This window comes from Lynx canadensis, chromosome D3 (assembly GCF_007474595.2).
Source record: "Lynx canadensis isolate LIC74 chromosome D3, mLynCan4.pri.v2, whole genome shotgun sequence".
Classification (NCBI taxonomy): domain Eukaryota; kingdom Metazoa; phylum Chordata; class Mammalia; order Carnivora; family Felidae; genus Lynx; species Lynx canadensis.
This window is the reverse complement of record NC_044314.2, coordinates 74,309,623-74,332,297: the sequence shown is the minus strand read 5'-3', so window position 1 is coordinate 74,332,297 and position 22,675 is coordinate 74,309,623. Positions and strand designations below refer to the sequence as shown.

Below are 22,675 nucleotides of genomic sequence, written 5' to 3'. Positions count from 1 at the left end.
AGCCACCACCCACGCCTGGCACCAAAAGGCTTGAGGAAGAAGCTCTGAAAACATCACGCTAAGTAAAACAATCCAGACACAAAAAGACAAGTGCTATTATGAGTCCACTTATACGAGGTCCCTAGAGCGGAAAGGAGAATGGTGGGTGCCAGCGGCTGGGGGGTAGGGGGAACGGGGCGCTGCTGTTTAATGGGGACAGAGTTCCCGTCTGGGAAGATGAAAACGTTCTGGAGATGGATGGTGGTGATGGCTGGATGACATGGTAAAAGCACTTAATGCCAATGAACTGGACACTTCATGGTTCAAACAATATATTTTATGTTCTATATATCTTACCACAATAAAAAACGGGGTGGGGGAGCAGCGCCTAGAGGAAAACCACAGCCCTAGAGGTCCACAGATGGAAAGGGCTGCCTCTGAGCAAGCAGGTCCCTCATGGACAAACCCGTGAGGTGGAGCCTCAGGCTGGCGGCAGGATGAAGCTGAACTGCCCTGGCTCCTTTTCCTGGTGAGCCCAGCAAACTCCCAGCCACCACTTGGCTTCCGGCATCCCATTCCCCCCAGGGCTCTTCCCCAAGGAAAAGGAGACTCCACCAGTCCCTCCAGAACCTCCACACACAGGCCTGACCAAGGTCCCCATGAACCAGCAGAGTGGGTCAGGGCCCAACCAGCCATGTACCAAAACACCGCCTGGAACATTACTCAGCTGCCAAAAGGAATGAGGTGGTGCTGAAATGCGACAACATGGATGAACCCTGAAACCTTACTCTGACAAAAAAGGCCACGTTACACAATCCCATTCAGGTGAATGTCCCAAAAAGGCAAAGTTACAGAGACAGAAAGTAGAGTGGTGGGGGCCAGGGCCTGTGGGAGAGAGGGGGTCATGGTGGCTAAACGGAGCAGTTTTCTTTTGAGGTGATGGAAAAATTTTCTCAAATTAGACAGTGGTGATGGTTGCGTAACTCTGTGAATATACCAAAAAACACTGAATTGCACTCTTTAAACGAGTGAATTCTGTGGTGTGGATTCTACCTCAGCTATTGAAAAAACACCACCACCAGTCAGGAACATAGCTCCTCATTTACAGGTGAAGGGAGGGAAACCAGGGAATTAGCTGCCTCCCATCATAGCAGGCCCGAGACAGGATGGAAACCGCACACACCTCTAGGTCTCCAAGCAAGATTTTCTGGAGCTCTTAAAAAGACAGCGAGGAGGGGGAGCCTGGGGGGCTCAGTCGGTTAAGTGTCCAACTTCGGCTCGGGTCATGATCTCGCAGTTTGTGAGTTCGAGCCCTGAGTTGGGCTCTGTGCTGACAGCTCAGAGCCTGAAACCTGCTGCAGATTCTGTCTCCCTCTCCCTCTGCCCTTCCCCCACACTCTCTCTCTCAAAAATAAACACTTACAAAATAAACATTTCAAAGACAGTGAAGAGAAAAAGAGAGCTCTGCCTGCCCCAGGTGTGCTACAGCTCCAGCTGCCCCAGCCCCTCAAGGAGGGGGTCAGGTGTGGCTGGGGAACAGCAGATGGCAGTGGTCACTGTGGGCCACCCTGACTGCCCCTGAGGCTCTGGGGGAACATCGCCTAGCTCTTCCCCACGCCCCACAGCTCACAATGCGGGCCAGCTCCTCATCCACCCTCCTGCTCCAGGGGCTGCCCCCCGCACACCTCACATCACCCTGCCAGGGCCGGGGCCAGCTCTCCAGTATCCTCCCCAACTGTACACAAAGCAACACCCTCTGGTCTGTGCAGCCTTAGGCAATCTGCAGATAGAGCCTGCATATGACAAAGCATTAGTAATTTTCAGGGCTTCCCGTCTTCCTCCTTTATTTCCTATTAAAATAAGAAAGTGTGTGGTTTTCATTTCCTCTCTTGAGGCCTCACAATAACTGAAAGTGAGAACAAAGTGGTTCTAAGCCTTTCCTCCACAAACTTGGTTGGGGGGGGGACTCTATGAGAAAAATTAAGGTCTCTCTCTTCCTCCAGCCTCTAGTTTCTGAGGCCCCCCAAAGCCATAAGGCCACACAATCGGGAACACTGCAAGAGGACCTCACTCTACACAACTAGTGGGTGGATGTGGCCCCAGCATGGAGGGCTCGGCAACATCGGTGTGTAGCCCCAGGTAGCCTGGGCTGATGGCACATCATAGCAGAGGAAGTAGCGAAAGCTTCATTTGCGGCCATGATGCAGAAAAGATATATGCTGTACATTTAGGATGTAAGAACTCCACTCGACGCCCAAAGATACACTATGAGAGGGAAAAGATGGGGCCCACGGCCATGGCAGACCCCTGGAACCCCTGGAGCTCATACTGGGCACTCTTGCCGAGCCAAGTGGGTAAAATGGCCTGCACCTACTGAATTATGCATTTCTCCTTTAAAATCTCTTGCTAAATGGCACTCAATCAACCTGCATTAGATGCCTAAGAGGGAGACTTCATGAGACCAGACAAGGGGCCAGACCCCCAGGGACCACTCGCTCTATGCACTCATGTTCCCTCAAAGTCTCCCAAGGAAGGGGCCATGGTCTCCAGCCCACAGAATGAACACCCTGTGCAGGACCACACCCTGGATCTACCTTTAATGTCTGCATTTTCTCCCCGGACTAGGTTGACATACATTGCCTCTAGATTGCTTCTAGAATATCTACCTTGTCACTTGCAAGTATGTATGTATATATATGATATGCAGAGAATCTCTTCCTGCTCTACGGGCATGCCAAATGACTCTAGCAGCATATATATTTTTTTAATGTTTATTTATTTATTTTGAGAGAGAGAGATAGCGAGCAGGGGAGGGGAAGAGAAAGAGGGAGACACAGAATCCCATGCAGGCTCTGCACTGTCACCACAGACCTCCACACAGAGCGTCAGCCCACGAGCCATGAGATCACGACCTGAGCTGAAATCAAGAGTCAGACATTTAACTGACTAAGCCACCCAGGCACCCCTCCAGCAGCATATTTTAAAAAGAGCACACCAAGCCTTTAAAATGAAGTCAATCTTCAAAGGATCTTCAAAGGCTCTTCTTAAGGCAACAGAAGTACTCTCAGTGGCAATTCCCTTGGCCTGCTCTATCCCTGGATTTGCTGTGGTTGGAGCAGCAGGTCTCTCCCTATCCTTCTAGTGTTCCCTTGCATCTCTTGGCCAGCCAGAGATAGTTCCTTCCTAGTGCTCCTTGGGCCATGCACTAACCCTCCATGCATGTGGCCAGCATCTCTGTCACGTCTTCTCAGTCAGGCCTTGTGCCTCTGCACCTCCTGGAACCTGCTCACAGCAGAGCACCGTTAGCCTCCACCAACCCCCACTCTCAGCCCTTGACCGCTGGGTAGAAAAGGCAGACAGGCAGTGTCCTCGAACATTTTTGTCCTCTTGGGCCCTTTGTCACATGACCTGCTACAGGAATGAATCTTAGCAAAGTGCCCCAGGAGGATGTAGGGAGAGTGAGGAAATTTCCTGAGATATTTGCAAAATAAAAGAGAAAAAGGACATTTCTTGGGTGGCTGATACATTCACGGACCTGCCTAAAGGCTGGGACCAGACGATTCCTATCACGGCACTTAGCTTTATGTGGCTGTCTCGCCAGCAGACCGAAAATGACCTGCTGGGAAGCCTGTTGCCTGACACTCAGCACCATTCCTGCCTGAAACGTGTTTGCTGAACATCCCTTCCACCTACTGGGCAGGGGGGGGGGGGGTCACTCTGTGACCACTCTCCTGTGATTGGTATCACCCCATGGTCTGAGGAGAGAGGCCAGCACCAGCCCCTCCACCGACCGCTTGACCTTGGGCAAGTGTGTTTGTCTCACAACCCCTCAGATCCAGTCAGTTGATGGCATATAATTAAGTTCATAATCTCGCTCCAGCCACGGCACAAGAATGTTGAGGGCACATGAAACAGCCTCCACCAAAGGTGTAGTTACTACACAGGTGAGGCATCACAGTCTTTCTGCACCAGACCTCAGCAGGCGCATCTTTGAACCCGCCAGCCATGTCTCCCTTGGGCGCCGGCCACCATCCCTGTCCAGTCATTTTGCAAGGTCGCAGTAGCAAGTGCTAGAATCCAAGCTAATTAGCAGGCCCCAGTCTGAGGACTCAGAAAGCTCTCTAAAGTTGAACAGGGGAAGAGCAAGCCTCAGCAAAGAAGGAAAAATCATCTCCAGATAATTTCCAAAGCTTTTCCTTCCTGGGGCACATGTATCACTGGGCCCCCGAAAATCCAGTGCCACTTACCTGATGGGGTTAAGTGAAATTAAGAACAGGGAAGGGTCTGAGCAAACAGAGACCTCAGAGAAAGGGTCTTATTTCTTCTCTAACCCACAAACACCCACAAAACCCAAAACACAAACAGATCCACATGGGCTCGGTACACCACTATCTCATCAAACATGGTTAAGAGCCTAGACTGAGGCATGTCCTAGGACACCAAGGTAGGACCTTGTCTTAAGGATTTCACTATCCTGGAGAAGGAAGTCAGAGAGACACAAGATTAACAGGAAATAGATGCAAACATACAGTGGAAGAAAGATATACAGTTAGGGAAGACGCCAGGACATCACAAAGATTTTGTTTTAGTGTGTTCGTTTTTATTTTACTTTTTTTAAAATTAAAAGAAGAATTGTGTGTGTGTGTGTGTGTGTGTGTGTGTGTGTGTGTTTAAGGACAAGGCCCCTGGAGATTAGCCTTTCCACAAATCTGTGAATAAAGGCAAGAGAGAATTTCCTTAGAGACAGTACCCAGCACACAGTAGATACTTAATAAATACTTCTGAGTGACTGAATGGGGAGAGGTGGTTGCCTTGGTAACAGAAAGGTAGGTAGAAAGCAGGATAAAAAAGATATGGGAAGAGCTGTGCTAATAACCTAAAATTTTAAAGAAAAAAAAATCAAATAGGACAAAAGGATCTTAGCAATAACGTGGTCCAACCACTAACTTGTTAGGCAAGGAGCAAGATGTGGCAACCCGTAGAACTTTAGGACACAGCCCTCCTGATGCCAGGCTGTGTTTTCTTGGCTCTATGAGGCTCCCGTACAACACATTACTCAAATTCTTCCTGAAACACAGCCGGTAGGCTAGCACAGGCTCCATCTCTCATTGTCATGGCAGCCTTTCCTCTGTTGCCCAATGAGGGACTCATGGAGTGAGTCCAATACTTCAAAACATGACTGCATTTGGAGATGGGGTCTTTATTTTTTATTTAAAAAAAAATTTTTTTTTTCAACGTTTATTTATTTTTGGGACAGAGAGAGACAGAGCATGAACGGGGGAGGGGCAGAGAGAGAGGGAGACACAGAATCAGAAACAGGCTCCAGGCTCCGAGCCATCAGCCCAGAGCCTGACGCGGGGCTCGAACTCACGGACCGTGAGATCGTGACCTGGCTGAAGTCAGATGCTTAACCGACTGCGCCACCCAGGCGCCCCGGAGATGGGGTCTTTAAAGAGGTGGTTAACTTAAAATGGGGTGGTTAGGGTAGGCCTTAACTCAAATGAATTGTGTCCTTATAAGAAGAGGACATTTTGGACACATGGAGAGGCATCAGGGGTGCACGGGAACAGAGGGATGACTATGTGAAGAGGCGGGGTGGGGGGGAAGAGCAGCAGGGGAGCATTTGCAAACCAAGCCAAGGACAGAGGCCTCCGAGAAAACCAACCCTGACAGCACCTTGATCTTGGAATACTAGCCTCTAGAAATAAAAATTCCTGTTACTTAAACCATCTGCCATTTTGTTATAGCAGCCCTAGCAAACTAATACAAGGGGCCACTTTACAAACGTGGGTGTGAAAGCCAAGGAAATAACACCATCACTAACAGCTGTTTTCCTAAAGAGAACATACCTATTAAGATTAGAAACGGGAATTAAGGATGAGACTACTGCTCCCGGCAACTTCAAAACCCTACTTGAGTGAAATAAACCAGACACAGAAGGACAGATATTACAGGATTCCACTCATATGAGGGACCGAGGGACCAATTCATGGGGACAGAGAGTAGATTGGTGGTTGCCAGGGGCTGGGCTGGAGAGAAGATGAGTTAGTGCTGAACCGGGACAGAGTTTCAGTTTTGCAAGATAAAAAAGTTCTGGACATGGATGGTGGTGATGGTTGCACAATGTGAATGTATTTAATGACACTGAACGGTAAACTTAACAATGGCTAAAATGGTGCATTTTGGGGCGCCTGGGTGGCTCAGTTGGTTAAGCGTCCAACTTCGGCTCAGGTCACGATCTCACAGTTTATGGGTTCGAGCCCTGCACTGGGCTCTGTGCTGACAGCTCAGAGTCTGGAGCCTGCTTCGGAATCTGTGTCTCTCTCTTTGCCCCTCCTCTGCTCATGCTCTGTCTCCCTCGGTCTCAAAAATAAATAAAACATTAAAAAAAATTTTTAAATAAAAAAATAAAAAATAAAAAACAAAATGGTGCATTTTGTTACATATGTTTTACCATAATAAAATAAATAGACCTATCACATGTTATACAAGTAACATTTTTCTTAATGTTTCATTTTTTTTGAGAGACAGTGAGCAAGAGCAAGCAGGGGAGGGCACACAGAGAGAGAGAGAGAAAGAGAGAGAGAGAGAGGAGAGAAAGAATCCCAAGCAGCCTCTGCATTGTCATTGCAGAACCCGACATGGGGCCCGAACCCACAAAGTATGAGATCATGACCTGAACTGAAATCAAGAGTCAGACACTTACCCAACTGAGCCATCCAGGGTGCCCCACTTAAGTAACATTTTAATTTAAATTACTACATTGCTTTCAAAGCAGAAAACAGACAAACTAAAAACCCAAAACAAAATCCTACATGACTGTATTCTAGTCAGGGGGAGGGACCCCAATGAAATTCATAATAAATAAATCCACCACCCCTACTACCTCCTGAACCTTGATCTAAAAAGCAGCCACAGTCAAAACTTAGGCCTAATGTTTGACAAAATGAGTGCACTTGAAAATGCCCGTCTATTCGTTGTGAATGAGGAACCCCTCAAACCACAGGGGTGAGCTGCAGATAGGTGAGCTGCCTCAGGCACTGCCCGGTCTTCTCCCAAGCGGGCCGAGCTTATGGTTCACCTAGATGCTTTGTCCTAATAAAGGCAGCAGTCACATACACAGGGCCACAGGACTCCTGGCCAGCGAGGGGAGGTGGCTACAGAAGCCCGAGACAAAAGGGAGGAATGGAAAAGGCACATTCCCTCCCTAGAGCCATGCAAATCGACAGCATTCCCAGCTAGCTCCTTCTTTAGTGAATTATTTAGTGAAATATTTCATTCTGTTCCCAAAACAAGGAAGTCATCCTTCCAGAATTGGAAAACCCTTATAATATTTGAACTAGACTCTGCTTCCACCCTGTTGATGACTCAATGGTCTCAGACTCTACCTGGTTGGTTCTGTCCACTCTGGCTCTGCTCACGAGAGGAGCCTATACTCAGTTCAAAGGTGACCACAGGCTCTGATGTAAAGAGATGACGATCGAGCCAATGCAAGGCCTGAGTGACCTTTTCCTGGCCCAGAGTTACTCAATCTAACTGGTGGCTGATCCGTTCAATCACCCAAGGGAAAAACAGAGCAATGATCATTCTGGTGACACCACACTGCCACAATCCAAAGAGAAAATTAAACTGCTTAACAGAGATGTGAACACATAGGGCCATAAAGAAACTCACATGAAAGCCCATAAAGAAACATAAGACATGGGGTCAGATCTCACAAATGATACTTGGAAAGGGGCCAAGGGACACCGGGGCTGAGTGTTCAGATCAAGAATTCCTCAGACCTGCAGGGCGCCTGGCTGACTCAGTTGGCAGAGTGTGTGACTCTTGATCTTGGGGTTATAAGTTCAAGCCTCTCATTAGGTATAGAGATTACTTAAAAATAATTTTAAAATCTTAAAAAAAAAAAAAAAAAAAAAAGAATTCCTCAGACCTAAAAGAGTAAAGGCTCTTGGGTTGTCTGGTCTCTCTTGTGAAAGGGCTCACCAAAGGTCTCAGAAAGGGAAGTTCAAGGACAGGGATGGAGTTAGAGACAAATACAGGAGGTAAGATGCTTCCTAACTTCTCAAATCCACAACCTAACCCTGTAGCTGTGAAAAGGCGGAAGGGATCTTCCAGTAAGTGCTATGTGTACGGCTCTGAGCCAGGCTTCCTGGGAGATCCAGAAATGAACCAGGGATCCCTGCCTTCAAAATACAACACGGTCTGTTCTACCATGGGGATGAACCTTGAGGATACTATGCTAAGTGAAATAAGCCAGACACAGAGGAACAGATCCAGTGTGATTTCGTTTATATGAGGTACTAAGAGTAGTCAAATCATAGAAACAGAAAGCACAGTGGTGGTTTTTAGGAGCTCAAGGAGAGGAAATGGGGAGCTGCCGTTCAGGAGGGAGAGAGTTTCAGTTGGGGAAGATGAAAAGAGTTCTGGAAATGGATGGTGGAAATGGTTACACAGCAGTATATGTTTAATGCCACTGAACTAGACACGTAAAAATGGCTAAAATGAAAAAAAATGGCTAAAATGGGTTAAGATGGTAAATTCAGTTATGTGTCTTTTATCACAGTAAAAAATAAATAAATAAATAAATAACCACAGTCCAGAGTTAGAGGGCTGACATGGGTACCCCAGAGCCTTTGCTCCCACCGCTCCTCAGGGCAGCCAGCTTTCCCCACTCTTTGCCACTAGACATGTACGGACAGGTGAGGCCTCTCTCCAGTTCTGCTGCCTCCGGAAGCTTCCCTGATCTCACTCTCTCTGAACACATAAACGATGTATGTGTGTGCTCCTATCTCCCATTAACCTGTAAGCTCCCGGATGGCAAGGACTACACTGTCTCTATGTCGCCTGCATGGTAGAAAGGGAAGGGCTCGCACACAGCAGGGCTCACGGCTGATGGGCCCTGAGTGTGTGCAGGGGAAGCACCCCTGGGCCAATCCAGTCATGATTTTCAGGTTCAGTGTAGGGCGATGCAGAGAACACCCTAATGTGGCCACGTTCCAGAAGGAACGCATTTGCATTCCCGCAGGGACCCGGAACCCCTGGAATCCTAGCTCTGCCACTTCCTGGTTTCATCTTCAGCCATGGTTAGGCAGACCCATCAGAGGGTGATGTAAGAGCCTGCGAGGGGCCCTGCATGAGGCACACCGTCCTCATGCCTGGCACAAAGTGGCAGGTGGTCATTTCAGCTTCTTCCCTCGACACCAGGGGCCCTCAACTCAAAAATAATGAGAGCACACACATCCAAAAGGATGCTGAGGCTATTAGATCCGGGTCTCCATGTCTGCTGCTGCTGTGAAAAATTAGGGTGCTTCCACTCCCTTCCACGCTGTGATTTTCCTCTTTGTCCCTCTGCAGGGCGCAGCCCTGGCCAGCAGGCCCCACGGCTGTCTAAAGAACATCAGTAAACAGTTTGGAAAGAGACAGATGGCTTTGCCAGCACAGGTTCCCTCCTTCCCCTCCAGCCACTACCCTCAGAGGAGTGCTGAGCACAGAGCTGAAGACTCCCAGAGCTAAAACCTAACAGGAGAGAAAACATGGGGCCTTGAAGACATTCAGAGAAAGATCCAGAAAGTCCTCAGAGTGGGGTCCGAGTTGTAAAATTAACCCTGCAGCCATTTTCTGAGAGCCTACCGTGGGTTACACGCAGAGCCAGGGTCTCACGCTGGCAGCAGCTGTATGAGAGAGAGCCCAGAGGAGTCGAAGAGAAGCGGAAGAGAGCCCAAAGGGCAACCTACTGAGAACACATTCGGTCCGACCGGTCCCCACTTTCTGGAAACTCAGAATTCACCATCAGTAAGAGAATACCAGTTCAGATTGCAGGTCTCCATGAAAACCTCTCATTTTCTTTATTGAGCACGTTCTCCCGCATCCCGGTGCGGGATCCCGGCCAGTTCAAGCTGGCTGGCTCCGTCGACAGCTGGCCAGACAAGGCTGGTGCCCGGTAACCACAGGGCAATCCTCCAGACCCCAGAAGAGCTGCTCTGCCTGCAAAGCAGGCTTCTAAATACTACAGCCTTCCACCCCCAGCAAGGGACCCAGGGGATGCAACTGGGTCCGGCCACAGGTCTGAGCAGCAGGCCGCAGCCACCCCAAGCTGCAAATGGAAGATCAGCAACTGGCTGTATCTAAAACAAACAGGACAGAGCACTGATCACAAAAAGGCCTCTTGACAGAGCCAAAAATAGCCTTACTTGTTTCAAGAGGATTCTCAGGACCGAAGCACATACAACTCCATCAGCAGAAAAAGAAAAATCAATGGAGCAGAAAACCAGATCAGCCCAACAGGGACTGGGACTCCAAGAGATTCCCCACAGCCACACACACACACACACACACACACACACAGCCCATCCAAACCCCACACCCGCCCCACCCTCTTCTTACTCCAATCTTACAAACTGTGCCTGGATCTTAAAACCCAGTCCCATCACCCCCAAAGTTATATACACAATTCTATGGGTTTGATCCCAAGAGTCAGACCACGGATTAGGAGGCGAAAATGAGCACCAGTGTATACTCATCCTCGGGAAGCCAAGGAAGCAAGAGTGCACTGAAGGATCAGAAAATGAAGCTGGGGTAAGATGCACACAGGAACCTATGGATGAGTAATGATGGGTGATGTCTGCCATCAAAGCCAGGCAAATCAGAACAGGTGTGGCTGTGCTTCAGCCCTGGATAAAATCTTTACCCCTGTCGATTTGCAGTGGCCCACTGAGTCAGAACTGCCTGTCACCTCACTTCCTCCTAATTCCTATTTTCACCTGCTCTGACTTGCATTCAGGCCGACGGTTAGCAAGCGAACCTGACACTTTCTATGGCCTGGGAGCAGCTAGCACATCTTGGGTTCTCCAGACGTGTCTTGTAACTCTTCCAGGTCAGGAACAGTTGGGGTGGCAGGGAATTCCCAAGACACAGATCAATCTCTACTGAAAACACCCATTCCAGACAGCAGAGATGGCCCCCACTTAATACCATCCCCACTGCCTAGAGTAGCATGATCAAAGGCAAGGAGATCACTGCCCAGGGCACCATGGTCCCAACCCAGAGAGTACTCCCACAAGAAGCACACCACTCCAGAACCAAAGGAACAGCCGCCTACCATCCCCACACACCGCCCCTTCCAACCCAACTGCAGTCCAAACACTGGGAATCTGCATTCAGGAGAAAGTGGGGGGATGGCGTTTGTTCAGGCACAAGAAGAGCATGAATCCTTCCTGTCCAGCGTGAAAATCAATCCAAAAAATGTTATCTACCTATTTCTCCCTTGGCCAACGACCCCTTTTCTTTTCAATCGTTTCCAGCCAGAGGGCAGGTGTGCCCACCCAAGGTGGTGGAGGTACCCACCTGCGTCTCCATGGAAGGTGCCATCCTGAGGCAGCCTGCCGGACAAGCTGTCCCCATCGCTGGGCCAGATCTGCCCGGTCTTGCGGACGCCCACGATGGTGGCCTCCGACACGATGACCTGGCCCTGCCGGTGCCGCTTCTGGCACTGAGGCGTCGGGGGGCTGCTGCTGTCAAAGGATTGCTGTGAGTTCTGTGAGGGTGACCGGCTCTTGTCTCGAAACATGCGGTAGGTGGTGGGGCTGGGGGACACGCGGCTGGACTGGCCGGAGGAGAAGTCCTCCTCACTGGAGGTGAGGTTCTCGTTGGAGCTGCAATCTGGCGTGTAGCCCCCTCCGCTGTCCTCAAAGCTCCGAGGGGAGTAGGACCTGCGGGGCCAGGTAAGGCGCTTCTCCTGCTCCGAGGTGCTCTGGCTACGCAGGAGCGGGCCCTTGCCCTCCCCTTCCATCATCATACCCCCAACGTAGATGCTCTGGTAGGGCTGGTACTCCAGGGGCGGCCAAGGGGGTCTGCTGCCGCCGTTGGCATTGATCAGGTTGTCCTTCAGGAAGCGGGGGTTCAGCTCCGCGTCCTCGTAGTCGCCGTCGAGGCCGCAGCTGCTCTCCGAGGTACGGCCCCGGTTAGAGGACCTGGGTGCGTCCCCCAGGCTCGGCCCGGTGCCGTGCTGGGACTTCTTACGCTCCATCTGCATCGCTTGGCTGCCCAGGGAGCTGATCCGGTCGGACACTTCTTTGTCGTTGACCTTCACCAGACCGCGCTCATGGTGAAACTCGACGTTTACGTAGAAGGGCTTCTCGGTGTCCGCGGCTCCGGGCTGGCCGTGGCCCTTGCGGATCCTCTCAAAGTTGGACCTGAGGGCCGCCACGCTGGTGGGGGGCCCGCGGTCTTCCCGGTCCGCGGCCGAGGCGGCTCCGGGCCTGCGGGCGGCCCCGGGCCTGGCCTTGCTCGGGGAGCCCTCTCCGTCGGGTCGGGCCTCGGGCTCCTCGGCGGGCGGCGGGTCGGCGCCGTCGGCGGGCGCGGGCGGCGGGCGCTGTGCGGACGCGCGGGGCTCGGCGGCGCCGTCGGGGGGTTGCGCCGCGCGTCGGAAGCCCCAGCGCTGCCGGTCGTAGCTCTTCTTCTCCTTGGCCAGCAGCGTCTGCAGGTAGATCATGCGGAAGCGCTCCTGGTTCACCTCCTGCTCCAGGCGCCGGATGGAGGCCTTGCAGCGCTCCAGTTCCTGCTCGATGTCGCCCACCGAGCGCAGCTCCATGCGCGGCGGCTCCGAGTCCGGGAACTGCGCCTTCCACGCCTCAGCGAAGCCCACAGGGTCCACCATGGCGCGGCCGGCCTCACCTGCACCGCCCGGCTGCGCGCAGGGCCCGCCTCAGCGGCGGCTCGGCGACCTCTCCAGGCCCGGCCCCAGGCGCCGGGCGGCCCCCATGTCCCAGCGCAGCGGTGGCGGCGGCGGCGGCCGAACAATGCCCGCCCCCTCCCGGGCTGCAGGTGAGGCGGCGGGCTCGGCTCCCCGGGGAGGCGCGGGGCGCGGGGGAGGGCGCGCGCGAGGGGGGCGGGCGCGCGCGAGGGAGGGGGAAGGGCGCGGGGCTGCGCGCGCCGCTATTGTGTGCGGGGCTTCTCCGCGCGGCGCGGCGCGGGCGCTGCCCTCCGCTCGGCCCGGCGCCGCTAGCCCATGGCCGCCGCCCGCGCGCTCCTCTGCTCTCGCTCCCGCGCCTCGCCCCGGCCGCCGCCGCCTCCCAGGGGCTGCGCTCGGCCCGGCCCGCTTTCGCCGCACTCCCGCCCGGCCCGCACTCGGCGCCGCAGGAAGGGGAGGGCCGGGGGGCGGTGGCCGTGGCGCGGCTGACGGAGCCCGGCGGGCCTCTTAAAGGGGCCGCGCCGAGGGCTCGGGGCGGGGGGGGGGAGTGAACTGTGGGTGGGGGGAGGGGCTGCCTAGGAGCCGCGCCCCCACCCAGCCCCTGCCCTCCCTCGGTCTCCGCGCTTGGGGAGACTCTGTCCCAGGCGGTGGCCGAACCCAGCTGTCCCACGCAGAGGCCCTGGCTAATTCTGCACTCCTGGAACAGAAACACCTGGATCTTCACTTCCCCACAGCCCAGCAGCCACATTCCAGCTTTGGGGCTGAGCGCTCTGGGGGCCACACTCCTGGCCCCTATGCGCACAAGAGCCTGGAGTGGCAGGTCACCTAGGGAAGCAGGGTGGGCTAGGTTGGGCCGCCAAGACCAACAGCGCTTATGTGCCAACGGGTCCCAGCACTGTGGGCTTGGGGTGGGTGATGCATCAGCTGCCACAGGGCATTGTCGCAGAGATAATCGATAGGAATTTCTCCCCCAGGTCACTCAACACCCACATGGCCTTCCCTGCGGTCCTGAGCTGTATGTTTGTCCGCTGGCCTCTCCTGAGCTTCAGAGGCCAGGGTAGTTTTTCCCGGATTGCCTGACTCAGAGCTTATGTGTTTAGTCTTCCTTTAAGGGGGTCGTCTTTGGATTGGGTGGAATACAGGACAGTCTAGAGCCAGCAGTGAAACAAAATCATCTCTGGCACTCCAGAGATATTAAACACACAGCAGAGAGCACACTTCAGGTGGTCTGATGGGCACCAAATGAAAATACCCAAACCAGCTTGCTGGGTGGGGGAAGAGGAAACAGGATTTGTCAACCAAACAACTGGGCCTGGGTCCTGATCACCACTGCCTCTGTTCCTCAGTTTCCTTTGGCATTGAAATGAGAACAAGGATACCTGTCTCTGGGGGCTGCTGTCCCTGCATGGATATAAGGTGTAATCTTGCCTCCACTCCGGGTCCAGTGCCACCCAGAAGAGATGCCCCAGCATCTAATCTAGAAGAAACAGAGCCCAGGGCTATTAGCCAGTCCAGCCTGGCTGGGGTTCACATCTTCCCCACTCCAGGTTTGTGACCTGAGCAGTTCTTTTCCCTTCTCTGAGCCACAGTTTTGCCCCCATATATAAAATGTGAGCACCATGTGTAAAGCACCCAGTTGGGGCAAACATGAAACCCACCCTGATAAATGGTATGTGGTGCTCCATCCACGACTGCTTGTTAAGGCTGGTGCTCTGGGAGATGGCCTTGGAGGGTTACTGGAAAACTCTTGGGCCCTGACATCCAGGTGCTTCTAGGCACAGCTCACTGCCGCCCTCTGCAGGCCTCTCCACCCTCCTGCTCTCTCTCCTGTTTCGAGGCCCTCTGTCCCCTTACCCAACTCCTTTACTTTGCAGAACCCCCTCAAGGCAGGCAAGTCCTCCTGTAAAGCCTGTTTTGCAGTCAAAGAAACAGAATGAGTTGATGTCCTGACTTTGGAGCTGGACAGGCGAGGCTGGAATCCTAGTAGTACTCACATCCTCAGTGACCTTTTCTTTAAAATGGGAATAAGTCCTGACCTCACAGGGTGTGGCACATAGCTGCTTATGATCAATATTAGCTGCCTTCCTCAGGTGACCTGCTCAGGTCACCCAGTGAGTTGGGTCAGACAGGCTTCCAGAACCCCATTATCTGGCTGTCTCCAGAGAGAATTCCAAAAGCACATACTGCTTTCTTCCCTTGCTGATGGAGCCCCTCCATTTCCAGGGCAGGGAATTGTGGGCTCATCAGGGACTTTATCATTAACCACCTGGGAAAGAAAAGGATACTTTGCGGAGAATGGTGGGGAGGGGGCTTCATCTGTCAGTGGGGTGTCGCTTTCTCTGGTTTGCAGGCCCCAATTCAGCCCCACCTCCAATATTGTACATAAGCAAACTTAACTCAGAAACCGGAAGATAGTGGCTATCTGCCCTGTGAGATAGCTTCTTCTGGCCCCAAGGACACTCCTCTCATCCTTGGTTCTTTGCTGAAAACACTTCCACCCTGGGTCTCTGGTCTTTTCCTGCAGAGCTTTCTTATCATCCTTCCCTCCCCCAGGGAGGAAGGAGTGAGGAGGAACGTGGGGCCCAGATACAATCCCCCATTAGGTGTCTGTCCCCAGCTAGATCTAAATTCCCAAGACAGAGCTCTGTCTATTCAGTTCACCCACTGACTCCCCAGTGCTCAGCACGTAGTAGATGCTCAGCCAGCGCTTGCCAAAAGAGGAATCTGTGTGTGGCCTGGAGGAACACACAACACGGAGAGAAAGATGGACATGAGTGGGGGAGGAAAGGATAAGACAGGCAGAGCTAGGCCATATCAGGGGTGTGTGTGCTGTGTGGGGATCCAGGACAGGGAAGAGGTCTGGGGAGGCCTGCCAGGAGAGGTGACATCTGAGTTTGTCCTAAAGATGAGGAGCAGGAAGGCAAAGACAGAGAGACTTCAAAGTTCTAGGTATGTTTGAGGCACAGTAAGGTTAGGAGAGGAGCCTGTTATGGGTGGCAGGAAGAGACATCAGAGGCAAGGTAGGACCTTTCAGGATTGTAAGAAGTTTGGGTTTTATTCTAAATGCAAGGAAAAGCCTCTGAAAGGTTCTGAGCCTGTAGTGTCTGGTGGAATTTTCCACCAGGATTAACATGTTCTACACTCTATACTGAACAAGACAGCAGCCACTAGCTTCCCCATGCGATCACCAGGCATTCAAAATGTGGCTGCTGCAGCTGAAGAACTGGAAAAATCTAGTTTGATTTAAAATTAAGTTTGGGGCCTGGGGCACCTGGGTGGCTCAGTTGGTTAAGTGTTTGACTTTGGCTCAGGTCATGATCTCACAGTTCATGGGTTAGAGGCCCCCGCCCCCCACCCCAGCCCCAGTTGCACTCTGTGCTGACAGCTCAGAGCTTGGAGCCTGCTTCGGATTCTGTGTCTCCCTCTCTCTGCCCCTCCCCTGCTTGTGTTCTCTCTCTCTCAAAAATGAAGAAACATTCTTAAAAAATTAAAATTTAGTTTGGGGGTGCCTGATTGGCTCAGTCCACGGAGCATGCATCCCTTGATCTCAGGGTTGTGGGAGGGAGATTGAGAGAGAGAGAGAGAGAGAGAGAGAGAGAGAGAGAGAGATTATCCCAAGTAGGCTTCATGCTCAGCATGGAGCCGATGTCGGGATTGATCTCACAACCTCAAGATCATGACCTAAGCCGATATCAAGAGTAGGACGCACAACCAACTAAACCACCTGGGTGCCCCAAGTTTGATATAATTTTAATTCATTTAAAATCAGGTAGCCACAGTATCTGCCATAAACAGTGGAGTGACTTGCTCAAATTTGTTTTGTGGACAGGTGAGAGGTGGGAGGTGGAAGCAGGGTAAGTGGACAGGGGCTGTGCCACGGGCCCAGGTGAGGGGTTCTGGTGACTCAGACCCAGGCTAGGGGGAAGCAAGGCACTAGAGAGGGGTTCAGTTTCCAGGTTTGTTCTGTATGTGTAGATAGATTGGATATGGAGGCAGGAAGGGGGAGTGTGATGGGGAAACTGGGGTGCCCATGTGAGGCTTCAAGTGTCTATAGCTCATCTACAGAGGGGAGTCAGGTAGAGAGAGTGTGAGTCTGGGGTACCGAGGAGCCATCAAGAGCAGAGACAGAGGGGCGCCTGGGTGGCTCAGTTGGTTGAGTGGCCGACTTCTGCTCAGGTCATGATCTCACGGTCTGTGAGTTCGAGCCCCGTGTCGGGCTCTGTGCTGGCAGCTGGAGCCTGGAGCCTGCTTTGGATTCTGTGTCTCCCTCTCTCTCTGCTCCTCCCCTGCTTGTGCTCTATCTCTCTCTGTCTCTCAAAAATAAATAAATGTTAAAAAAAAAAAAAAGCAGAGACAGAAGTGGGAGAGTTATGTTAGTGGGAACAGTGGGAGAGTTAGTGTTTATGGCCATAGGGCTGGAGACTCTCCCCAAACCCCTGGAAGGACTAGGTGAGGAAGGATTAGGGACAGGACTAGGAGGGAATTAGAGGCAGAGAAACTGAGAGGCACTGGCCAGAGAAGTGACAGGGATCCAAGAATCCTGAGAGGTCTGGATCGAGTGAAGAAGGCAGGGCCCCTGTGATGACTGCCAAGTTCTCAGGTGGCAGTACCCTGGGTCTGGCACTATGAGGCCAGCAGAGCCAAGGTGGGCCTCAGAGCCTGGCTGCACAAGCTGGAAGCTGATGCTGGCTCATGGAGCCTTCCAAGGGATTCATCAGGTGGAGGGGACTTCACCAGGGGCTCTGCAAGCCCCAAGTAGCAAGTGACATTTATTTTCTTCATCATTATGCTTTTCTAAATTCTTCATAATGAAAATGTCTATCTTTTGTAATGAGAAAATAGATTTTGTTTTTTGTTTTTTATTTTTTATATCTATATTAAAGTATAACGGATGTGCAATAAACTGTGCATATTTGAAGTGTGCGCTTTGATGAGTTTTGACATCTGTGAAACCATCACCACGATCTGATAACAGACATGCCCATCACTCCCAATAGATGGTGGTTATGTGGCTCTGTAGTTTATTTAAAAATCAAACACACACAACACATTGTGTTAAAAAAAATCACACACACATACACACACACCCCTCAGGCACTCTCAGTCATCCCTGAGCCCAGATGGAGATGCTGGCAAAACCCTCCCCAAGGCTACTTGGCTGCCTTTTCCCTCTTTCCCTTTGCTGGAAGGAGAGTCTGGGACCCAACACCTCCCTCTGCTGGACAGAATGCAGAACTTCCAGTGTGTCAAAACTGGCTCTGGCAAACAACCCAATGTCCATCAACAGATGAATAACATGTTACTCAGAATGTGGTACATCCATACAGAATGTGGAATATTATTCAGCCATAAAAAGGAATGCAGTACTGATACTACAACACGGATGAACCTTGAAAGACTTCGGCTAAGTAAAAGAAGCCTATCCTAAAAGGCCACATACTATATGATCCTATTTATACGAAATGTCCAGAATGGACAAATCTATAGAAATAGAAAATAGGGAGGTGCCTGGGTGGTTCAGTTGGTTAAGCGTCCGTCCAACTCTTGATTTTGGCTCAAGTCATGATCTTGCAGTTTGTGGGATTGAGCCCAACGTTGGACTTCGTGTGCTGACAGCGAGGAGCCTGCTTGTGATTCTTTCTCCCTCTCTCTCTGCCCCTCCCCTGCTTATGCTGCTCTCGCTCTCTCTCTCTCTCAAAATAAATAAATAAACTTAAAAAATAAATAAATAAAGTAGGTTGGTGATTGCCTGGGCATAAGGAGGTGAGAGGAATGGGGAGTGACTGTTAATGGTCATTGAGTTTCTTTTTGAAAATGTCATAGAACTAGATAGTGGTGATTTTTGTACAACTTTGTGAATACATTATAAACCACTCAATTATATGCTTGAAATGAGTGAATTGCATGATAGGTAAATTATAAGTCAATAAGGCTGTTATATTAAAAAACAAACATCACTAAGGGTAAGTTAAACCAGCCCTTGGGTATAAGCAGCCCCTGGTCCTGCTCACTGAGGGGTAAGAAGGAGCATTTTTCTAGCATGTCTTTTAATGCTTCCATCAGACCAGGGATTTACCCCCACTCCACAGATGAAGACATGTTTCCAGGTCACACATCCCTTCAGCTGTGGGCAGGCTTGAGACTGTCTTCCAGCTCAAGAGCCTACGTTCTTTGCATCATTCTAAAGTCAGAAGGCCCCACTAGTATGAAACCAGGAAGAGACTGACATCATTCAAACTTCTATTTGTTCATTGTAAAATGGACTGGCCACCCCTGTCCTGGGGGACTTCCAGGCACCAGGTCTGCCAGCTGTGGTTGGACGGGATGTGCACTGCACAAGGGCACTCATCAAAGGGGGCAGGATTCCCAGCTTAGACCTGGTAGATATGAATATCAGCGGTGACAGCAATTGTAAAAAGGTGTATTTTCTTACAAAATCACTTTATAACGGCAGTTTTCTAACATATGGATATCAAACGCTTTGAGCAAGAAGTGTATTTTTAAATTGAGGTGAAATCACATAACAAAATTCGCCATTTTAAAGTGAACAATTCAGAGAGATTTTGTGTATTCACAATGGTGTGCAACCATACAGCTTGTATCCAGTTCAAAAATATTTTCATCACCCAAAAGGAAACTCCACATCCATTAAGCAATGGCTCCCGATACTTCCCTCTCTCCAGCCCCTGACAACCACTAATCTCCTTTCTGTCTGGACATTTCATATGAATGGATTCATATAATGTGTGACCTCTTGTGTTTGGCTTCTTTCATTTAGCATAGTGTTTTTTAAAAATTAAAAAAAAAGTTTATTTTGATGCTTAGTTTTGAGAGAGAGAGAGAGAGAGAGAGAGAGCAGGGGGACAGCAGAGAGAGAGAGAGGGAGACACAGAATCTAAAACAGGCTCCAGGCTCTGAGCTGTCAGCACAGAGCCCAATGCAGGGCTCAAACTCACGAACCATGAGAGCATGACCGGAACTGAAGTCTTGAGCCAAAGTTCGATGCTTAACTGAGTGAGTCACCCAGGCACCCCAATGTTTGTTTTCGAGAGAGAGAATACACATGAGAGTGGCGAGTGGGGGAAGGGCAGAGAGAGGGATACAGAGGATCCAAAGCAGGCTCCAGGCTGACAGCAGAGAGCCCTATGTGAGCCTCGAACTCACGGAGCCTTGACATCATGACCTGAGCCGAAGTTGGACGTCTAACCAACTGAGCCACCCAGGTGCCCCTCATTAAGCGCAGTGTTTTTAAGGTTCAACCATGTTGTAGCCTGTATTAGTGCTTCACTCCTTTTTAAGGCTGTAAATATTCCATTGCATGGATATACAACATTCTTTTTTTTGTAAGTTTATTTTTATTTTATTTTGAGAGAGAGAGAGTGTGTGCAGGAGGGGCAGAGAGAGAGGGAGAGAGAGAGAATCCCAAGCATGCTCTGCATTGTCAGCACAGAGCCCAATGCAGGGCTCGAACTCATGAACTGTGAGATCATGACCTGAGATGAAACCAAGAATCAGATGCTTAACCACCTGAGCCACCCAGGCACCCCTGGATTTACCACATTGTGTTTACCCATTCATCTATTGGTGGACATTTGGTAGTGTGAATAATGCTGCTCTGAACATGTGTGCACATGTACTTGTTTGAATCCTTGTTTTCAATTCCTAGGAAGGGGATTTCTGGACCACATGGCAAGTCTACGGTTAACTCTTTAAGGAAGTTCGCGGGTACCTTTTCCGTGGGTACAAAGGCACTTTGTGGGCACAATGGCTTTGCCCATGAGACTTGCACAGTCTTCGGGGCTTCCATCCACCCAGCCCTTGCCAGCTGCCCAGCCTGGGGCTAGGGGCTCCATAGATGTGACTTGCTTCCCCCCTCACAGCCACAGAGAAAAGGGCTCAGAGAGGCACAGTGATCCCTTAGTCACACAGCAGTAAGTAGGGGTCACAGACTTGAACCCAGCGTGCCCGAGTCCCAAATTGGTGTCCTGGACCACTGTGCCATCAGGTGGGATTGTCAGACATGGTTTTTAGACAGCAAGGCTTTCTGCTGTAACACCTACCCTAAGACCAACTTGAAAATCTGGGCCTTTTCTTGCTCCTTCCCTGTCCTGACTGTACCCTCATCCTCACTAGCTCTGGGGGCTGGAGGCCAAAGGAGGGCTCCCTTCAAGCAGGATGTGGCCATGTGACCCCCATCTGTCATCTGTCATCCATCATCTGTCATCTGTCAGCCCTTGGGAGCTGCAGGCAAAAACAGAAAACTAGGGCGATCAATACAGCTGTTCTTTAGTCTGTTTGCTTGTGCTGTACTGGACAGTGCGTGGCTGGGCACCTCCTCCAGACCACCAGCCCCAGGCCCAGAGTGGGGAGCAGCGACCTCTGTGGGACTTCCTTGGCCAAGGTTTCCCAATGAGTGAGTGTGTGGGCCTTCCCTCCCAGGCCCCCCTCAACTTAACTCCACCTGCTTTCTGCAGAATCAATTATTGATGAGGCCCCTACAGCTAGGGAGTCCCAGGGGGGTATCCTGGCTGTCATTTCCAGCTTTCACAGAGACAAGATGAGCTTGTTCCTGAAAGCATGGCCTGTGAGATGATCTAGGCTGTGGCTACCAGTGGTCGGAGGCCCAGAGCACCCTCAGGCCAGGGGGTGCCACCCACCTGTGGGGCACAAGGGAGCCCTGGGGCTGCTTTGTTTCCCAGACCACCCACCATGTGTTCCTGAACAGAGTAGGGAGTAAGCAGAGCGAAGGGCCTGTAGACAGCAGGCTGGGGTGCAGGCTCAGACAGGTGGCTGGCTGGTGGTCCTGCATGCTGGGGAGGTGTCTGGATGTGGGGGTGGAGGCCAGGAAGGATCTGGGCTGCCTGGAAAGAGGCAGAGGCGGTGTGACAGCCACATTTCCCGTCTGCCGATCAACTTCCCTCAGGGGAAGGCCCGACATATGGGAGGTGACATTGGGAGCCACAGCAGATGGCAGAGGAGCCCAGGAGCTGCTGGGAGGGGGTCTCATATCAGGGCAGCGCCTGAAGTCCTGGGCTTCTTGGGCAATGGTGTACCCAGGTCCCCCCCCTCCCAGTCTTCAGGAGCCCTTTCTCCCCTAGAAGAGGAGGGTCCTCCCTAAGCTGCATGCTGCTTCTTCTGAAAGCTCCCCCCACCGCATGCCTTCTCTCGGTCCCTGCCCTGGGCCTCCTTGGTCGCCGTGTCCCCCCTGCAGGCTCTGAACTCCTTGTGAACCTGGTCCTTTCCCAGGTATGTTAATTCTCATCCGTGCGAATGTATGAACGTAAGTGACCCTCTGTCCATGTCTGTGTCCCAGTTACCTAGATCTTAGGTAACCTGAGCTTTCCCTGCTTAGGATGCCCTGGGTCTCTCTGGAGAGTGAGGTTCATTTGGGGGTGGCTCCCATCTCACCCCTCAGATGAAGTGAGAGTTGAATGGATCTTCAGTCTCCCCCCACCCACTCTAGTGGCCCAAAGCAGGGCTAGGGCAAGAAAGAGGCCAGCAGATGCCCAGGACACAAGATTAGGGAGGTTGGGAGCAAGTGCCCCACTCTGAATCACTGGGGAGGCTTTGTCACGTCACATGGCTGCAGGGCTGGGGGAAGGCTGACCCAAACTGTGGAGACTCAGGGAGCAGGGGGTGACAGAGGAAGGGATTGGTTAGCTCATTTCCTGGCTCTGCTGGGGACCCTGAGGAGGGCTGGGTGCAGCTGAGGACATGCGAATAAACCCCTTTTAGGGGTCACAACCCTGGGCAACAGGGCACTGGGACCACCTGACTGGGGGACCCATGTAAGGGACACAGCATCCCAAAGCTGAGGCTGCTTGGCAGGGAAACGGGGCTGAGGGACAAGCCATTTCTGAACCACTTGTGTATGGTCCTGTTTCTGCCCCAGAAATTACAGCCAAGTCTTGAGGTGTTTGAAGAGAATGTCTTTGTCAGCTTGTCAAGTGATTCTGACAGAGGAGACTCTGAATCAACTGGTGGGAAACAACCGAGCACACAGTG

General features: G+C 51.6%; 1 protein-coding gene across 3 annotated transcripts in view; it reads right to left on the bottom strand.

Moving 5' to 3' along the window:
* Nucleotides 1-12,826, bottom strand: part of BCR (BCR activator of RhoGEF and GTPase) — a 129,387-nt gene extending 116,561 nt beyond the window's left edge. Inside the window, exon 1 of one of the 3 annotated variants that reach the window (XM_030335670.1) lies at nucleotides 11,326-12,826. In XM_030335670.1, the coding sequence (XP_030191530.1) occupies nucleotides 11,326-12,637 (1,312 nt within the window). In that variant the 5' untranslated portion in view covers nucleotides 12,638-12,826. The remainder of the gene's footprint in view (nucleotides 1-11,325) is intronic. The other 2 variants (XM_030335669.1, XM_030335668.1) reach the window with 2 other exon arrangements.
* Nucleotides 12,827-22,675: the final 9,849 nt, after the last annotated feature.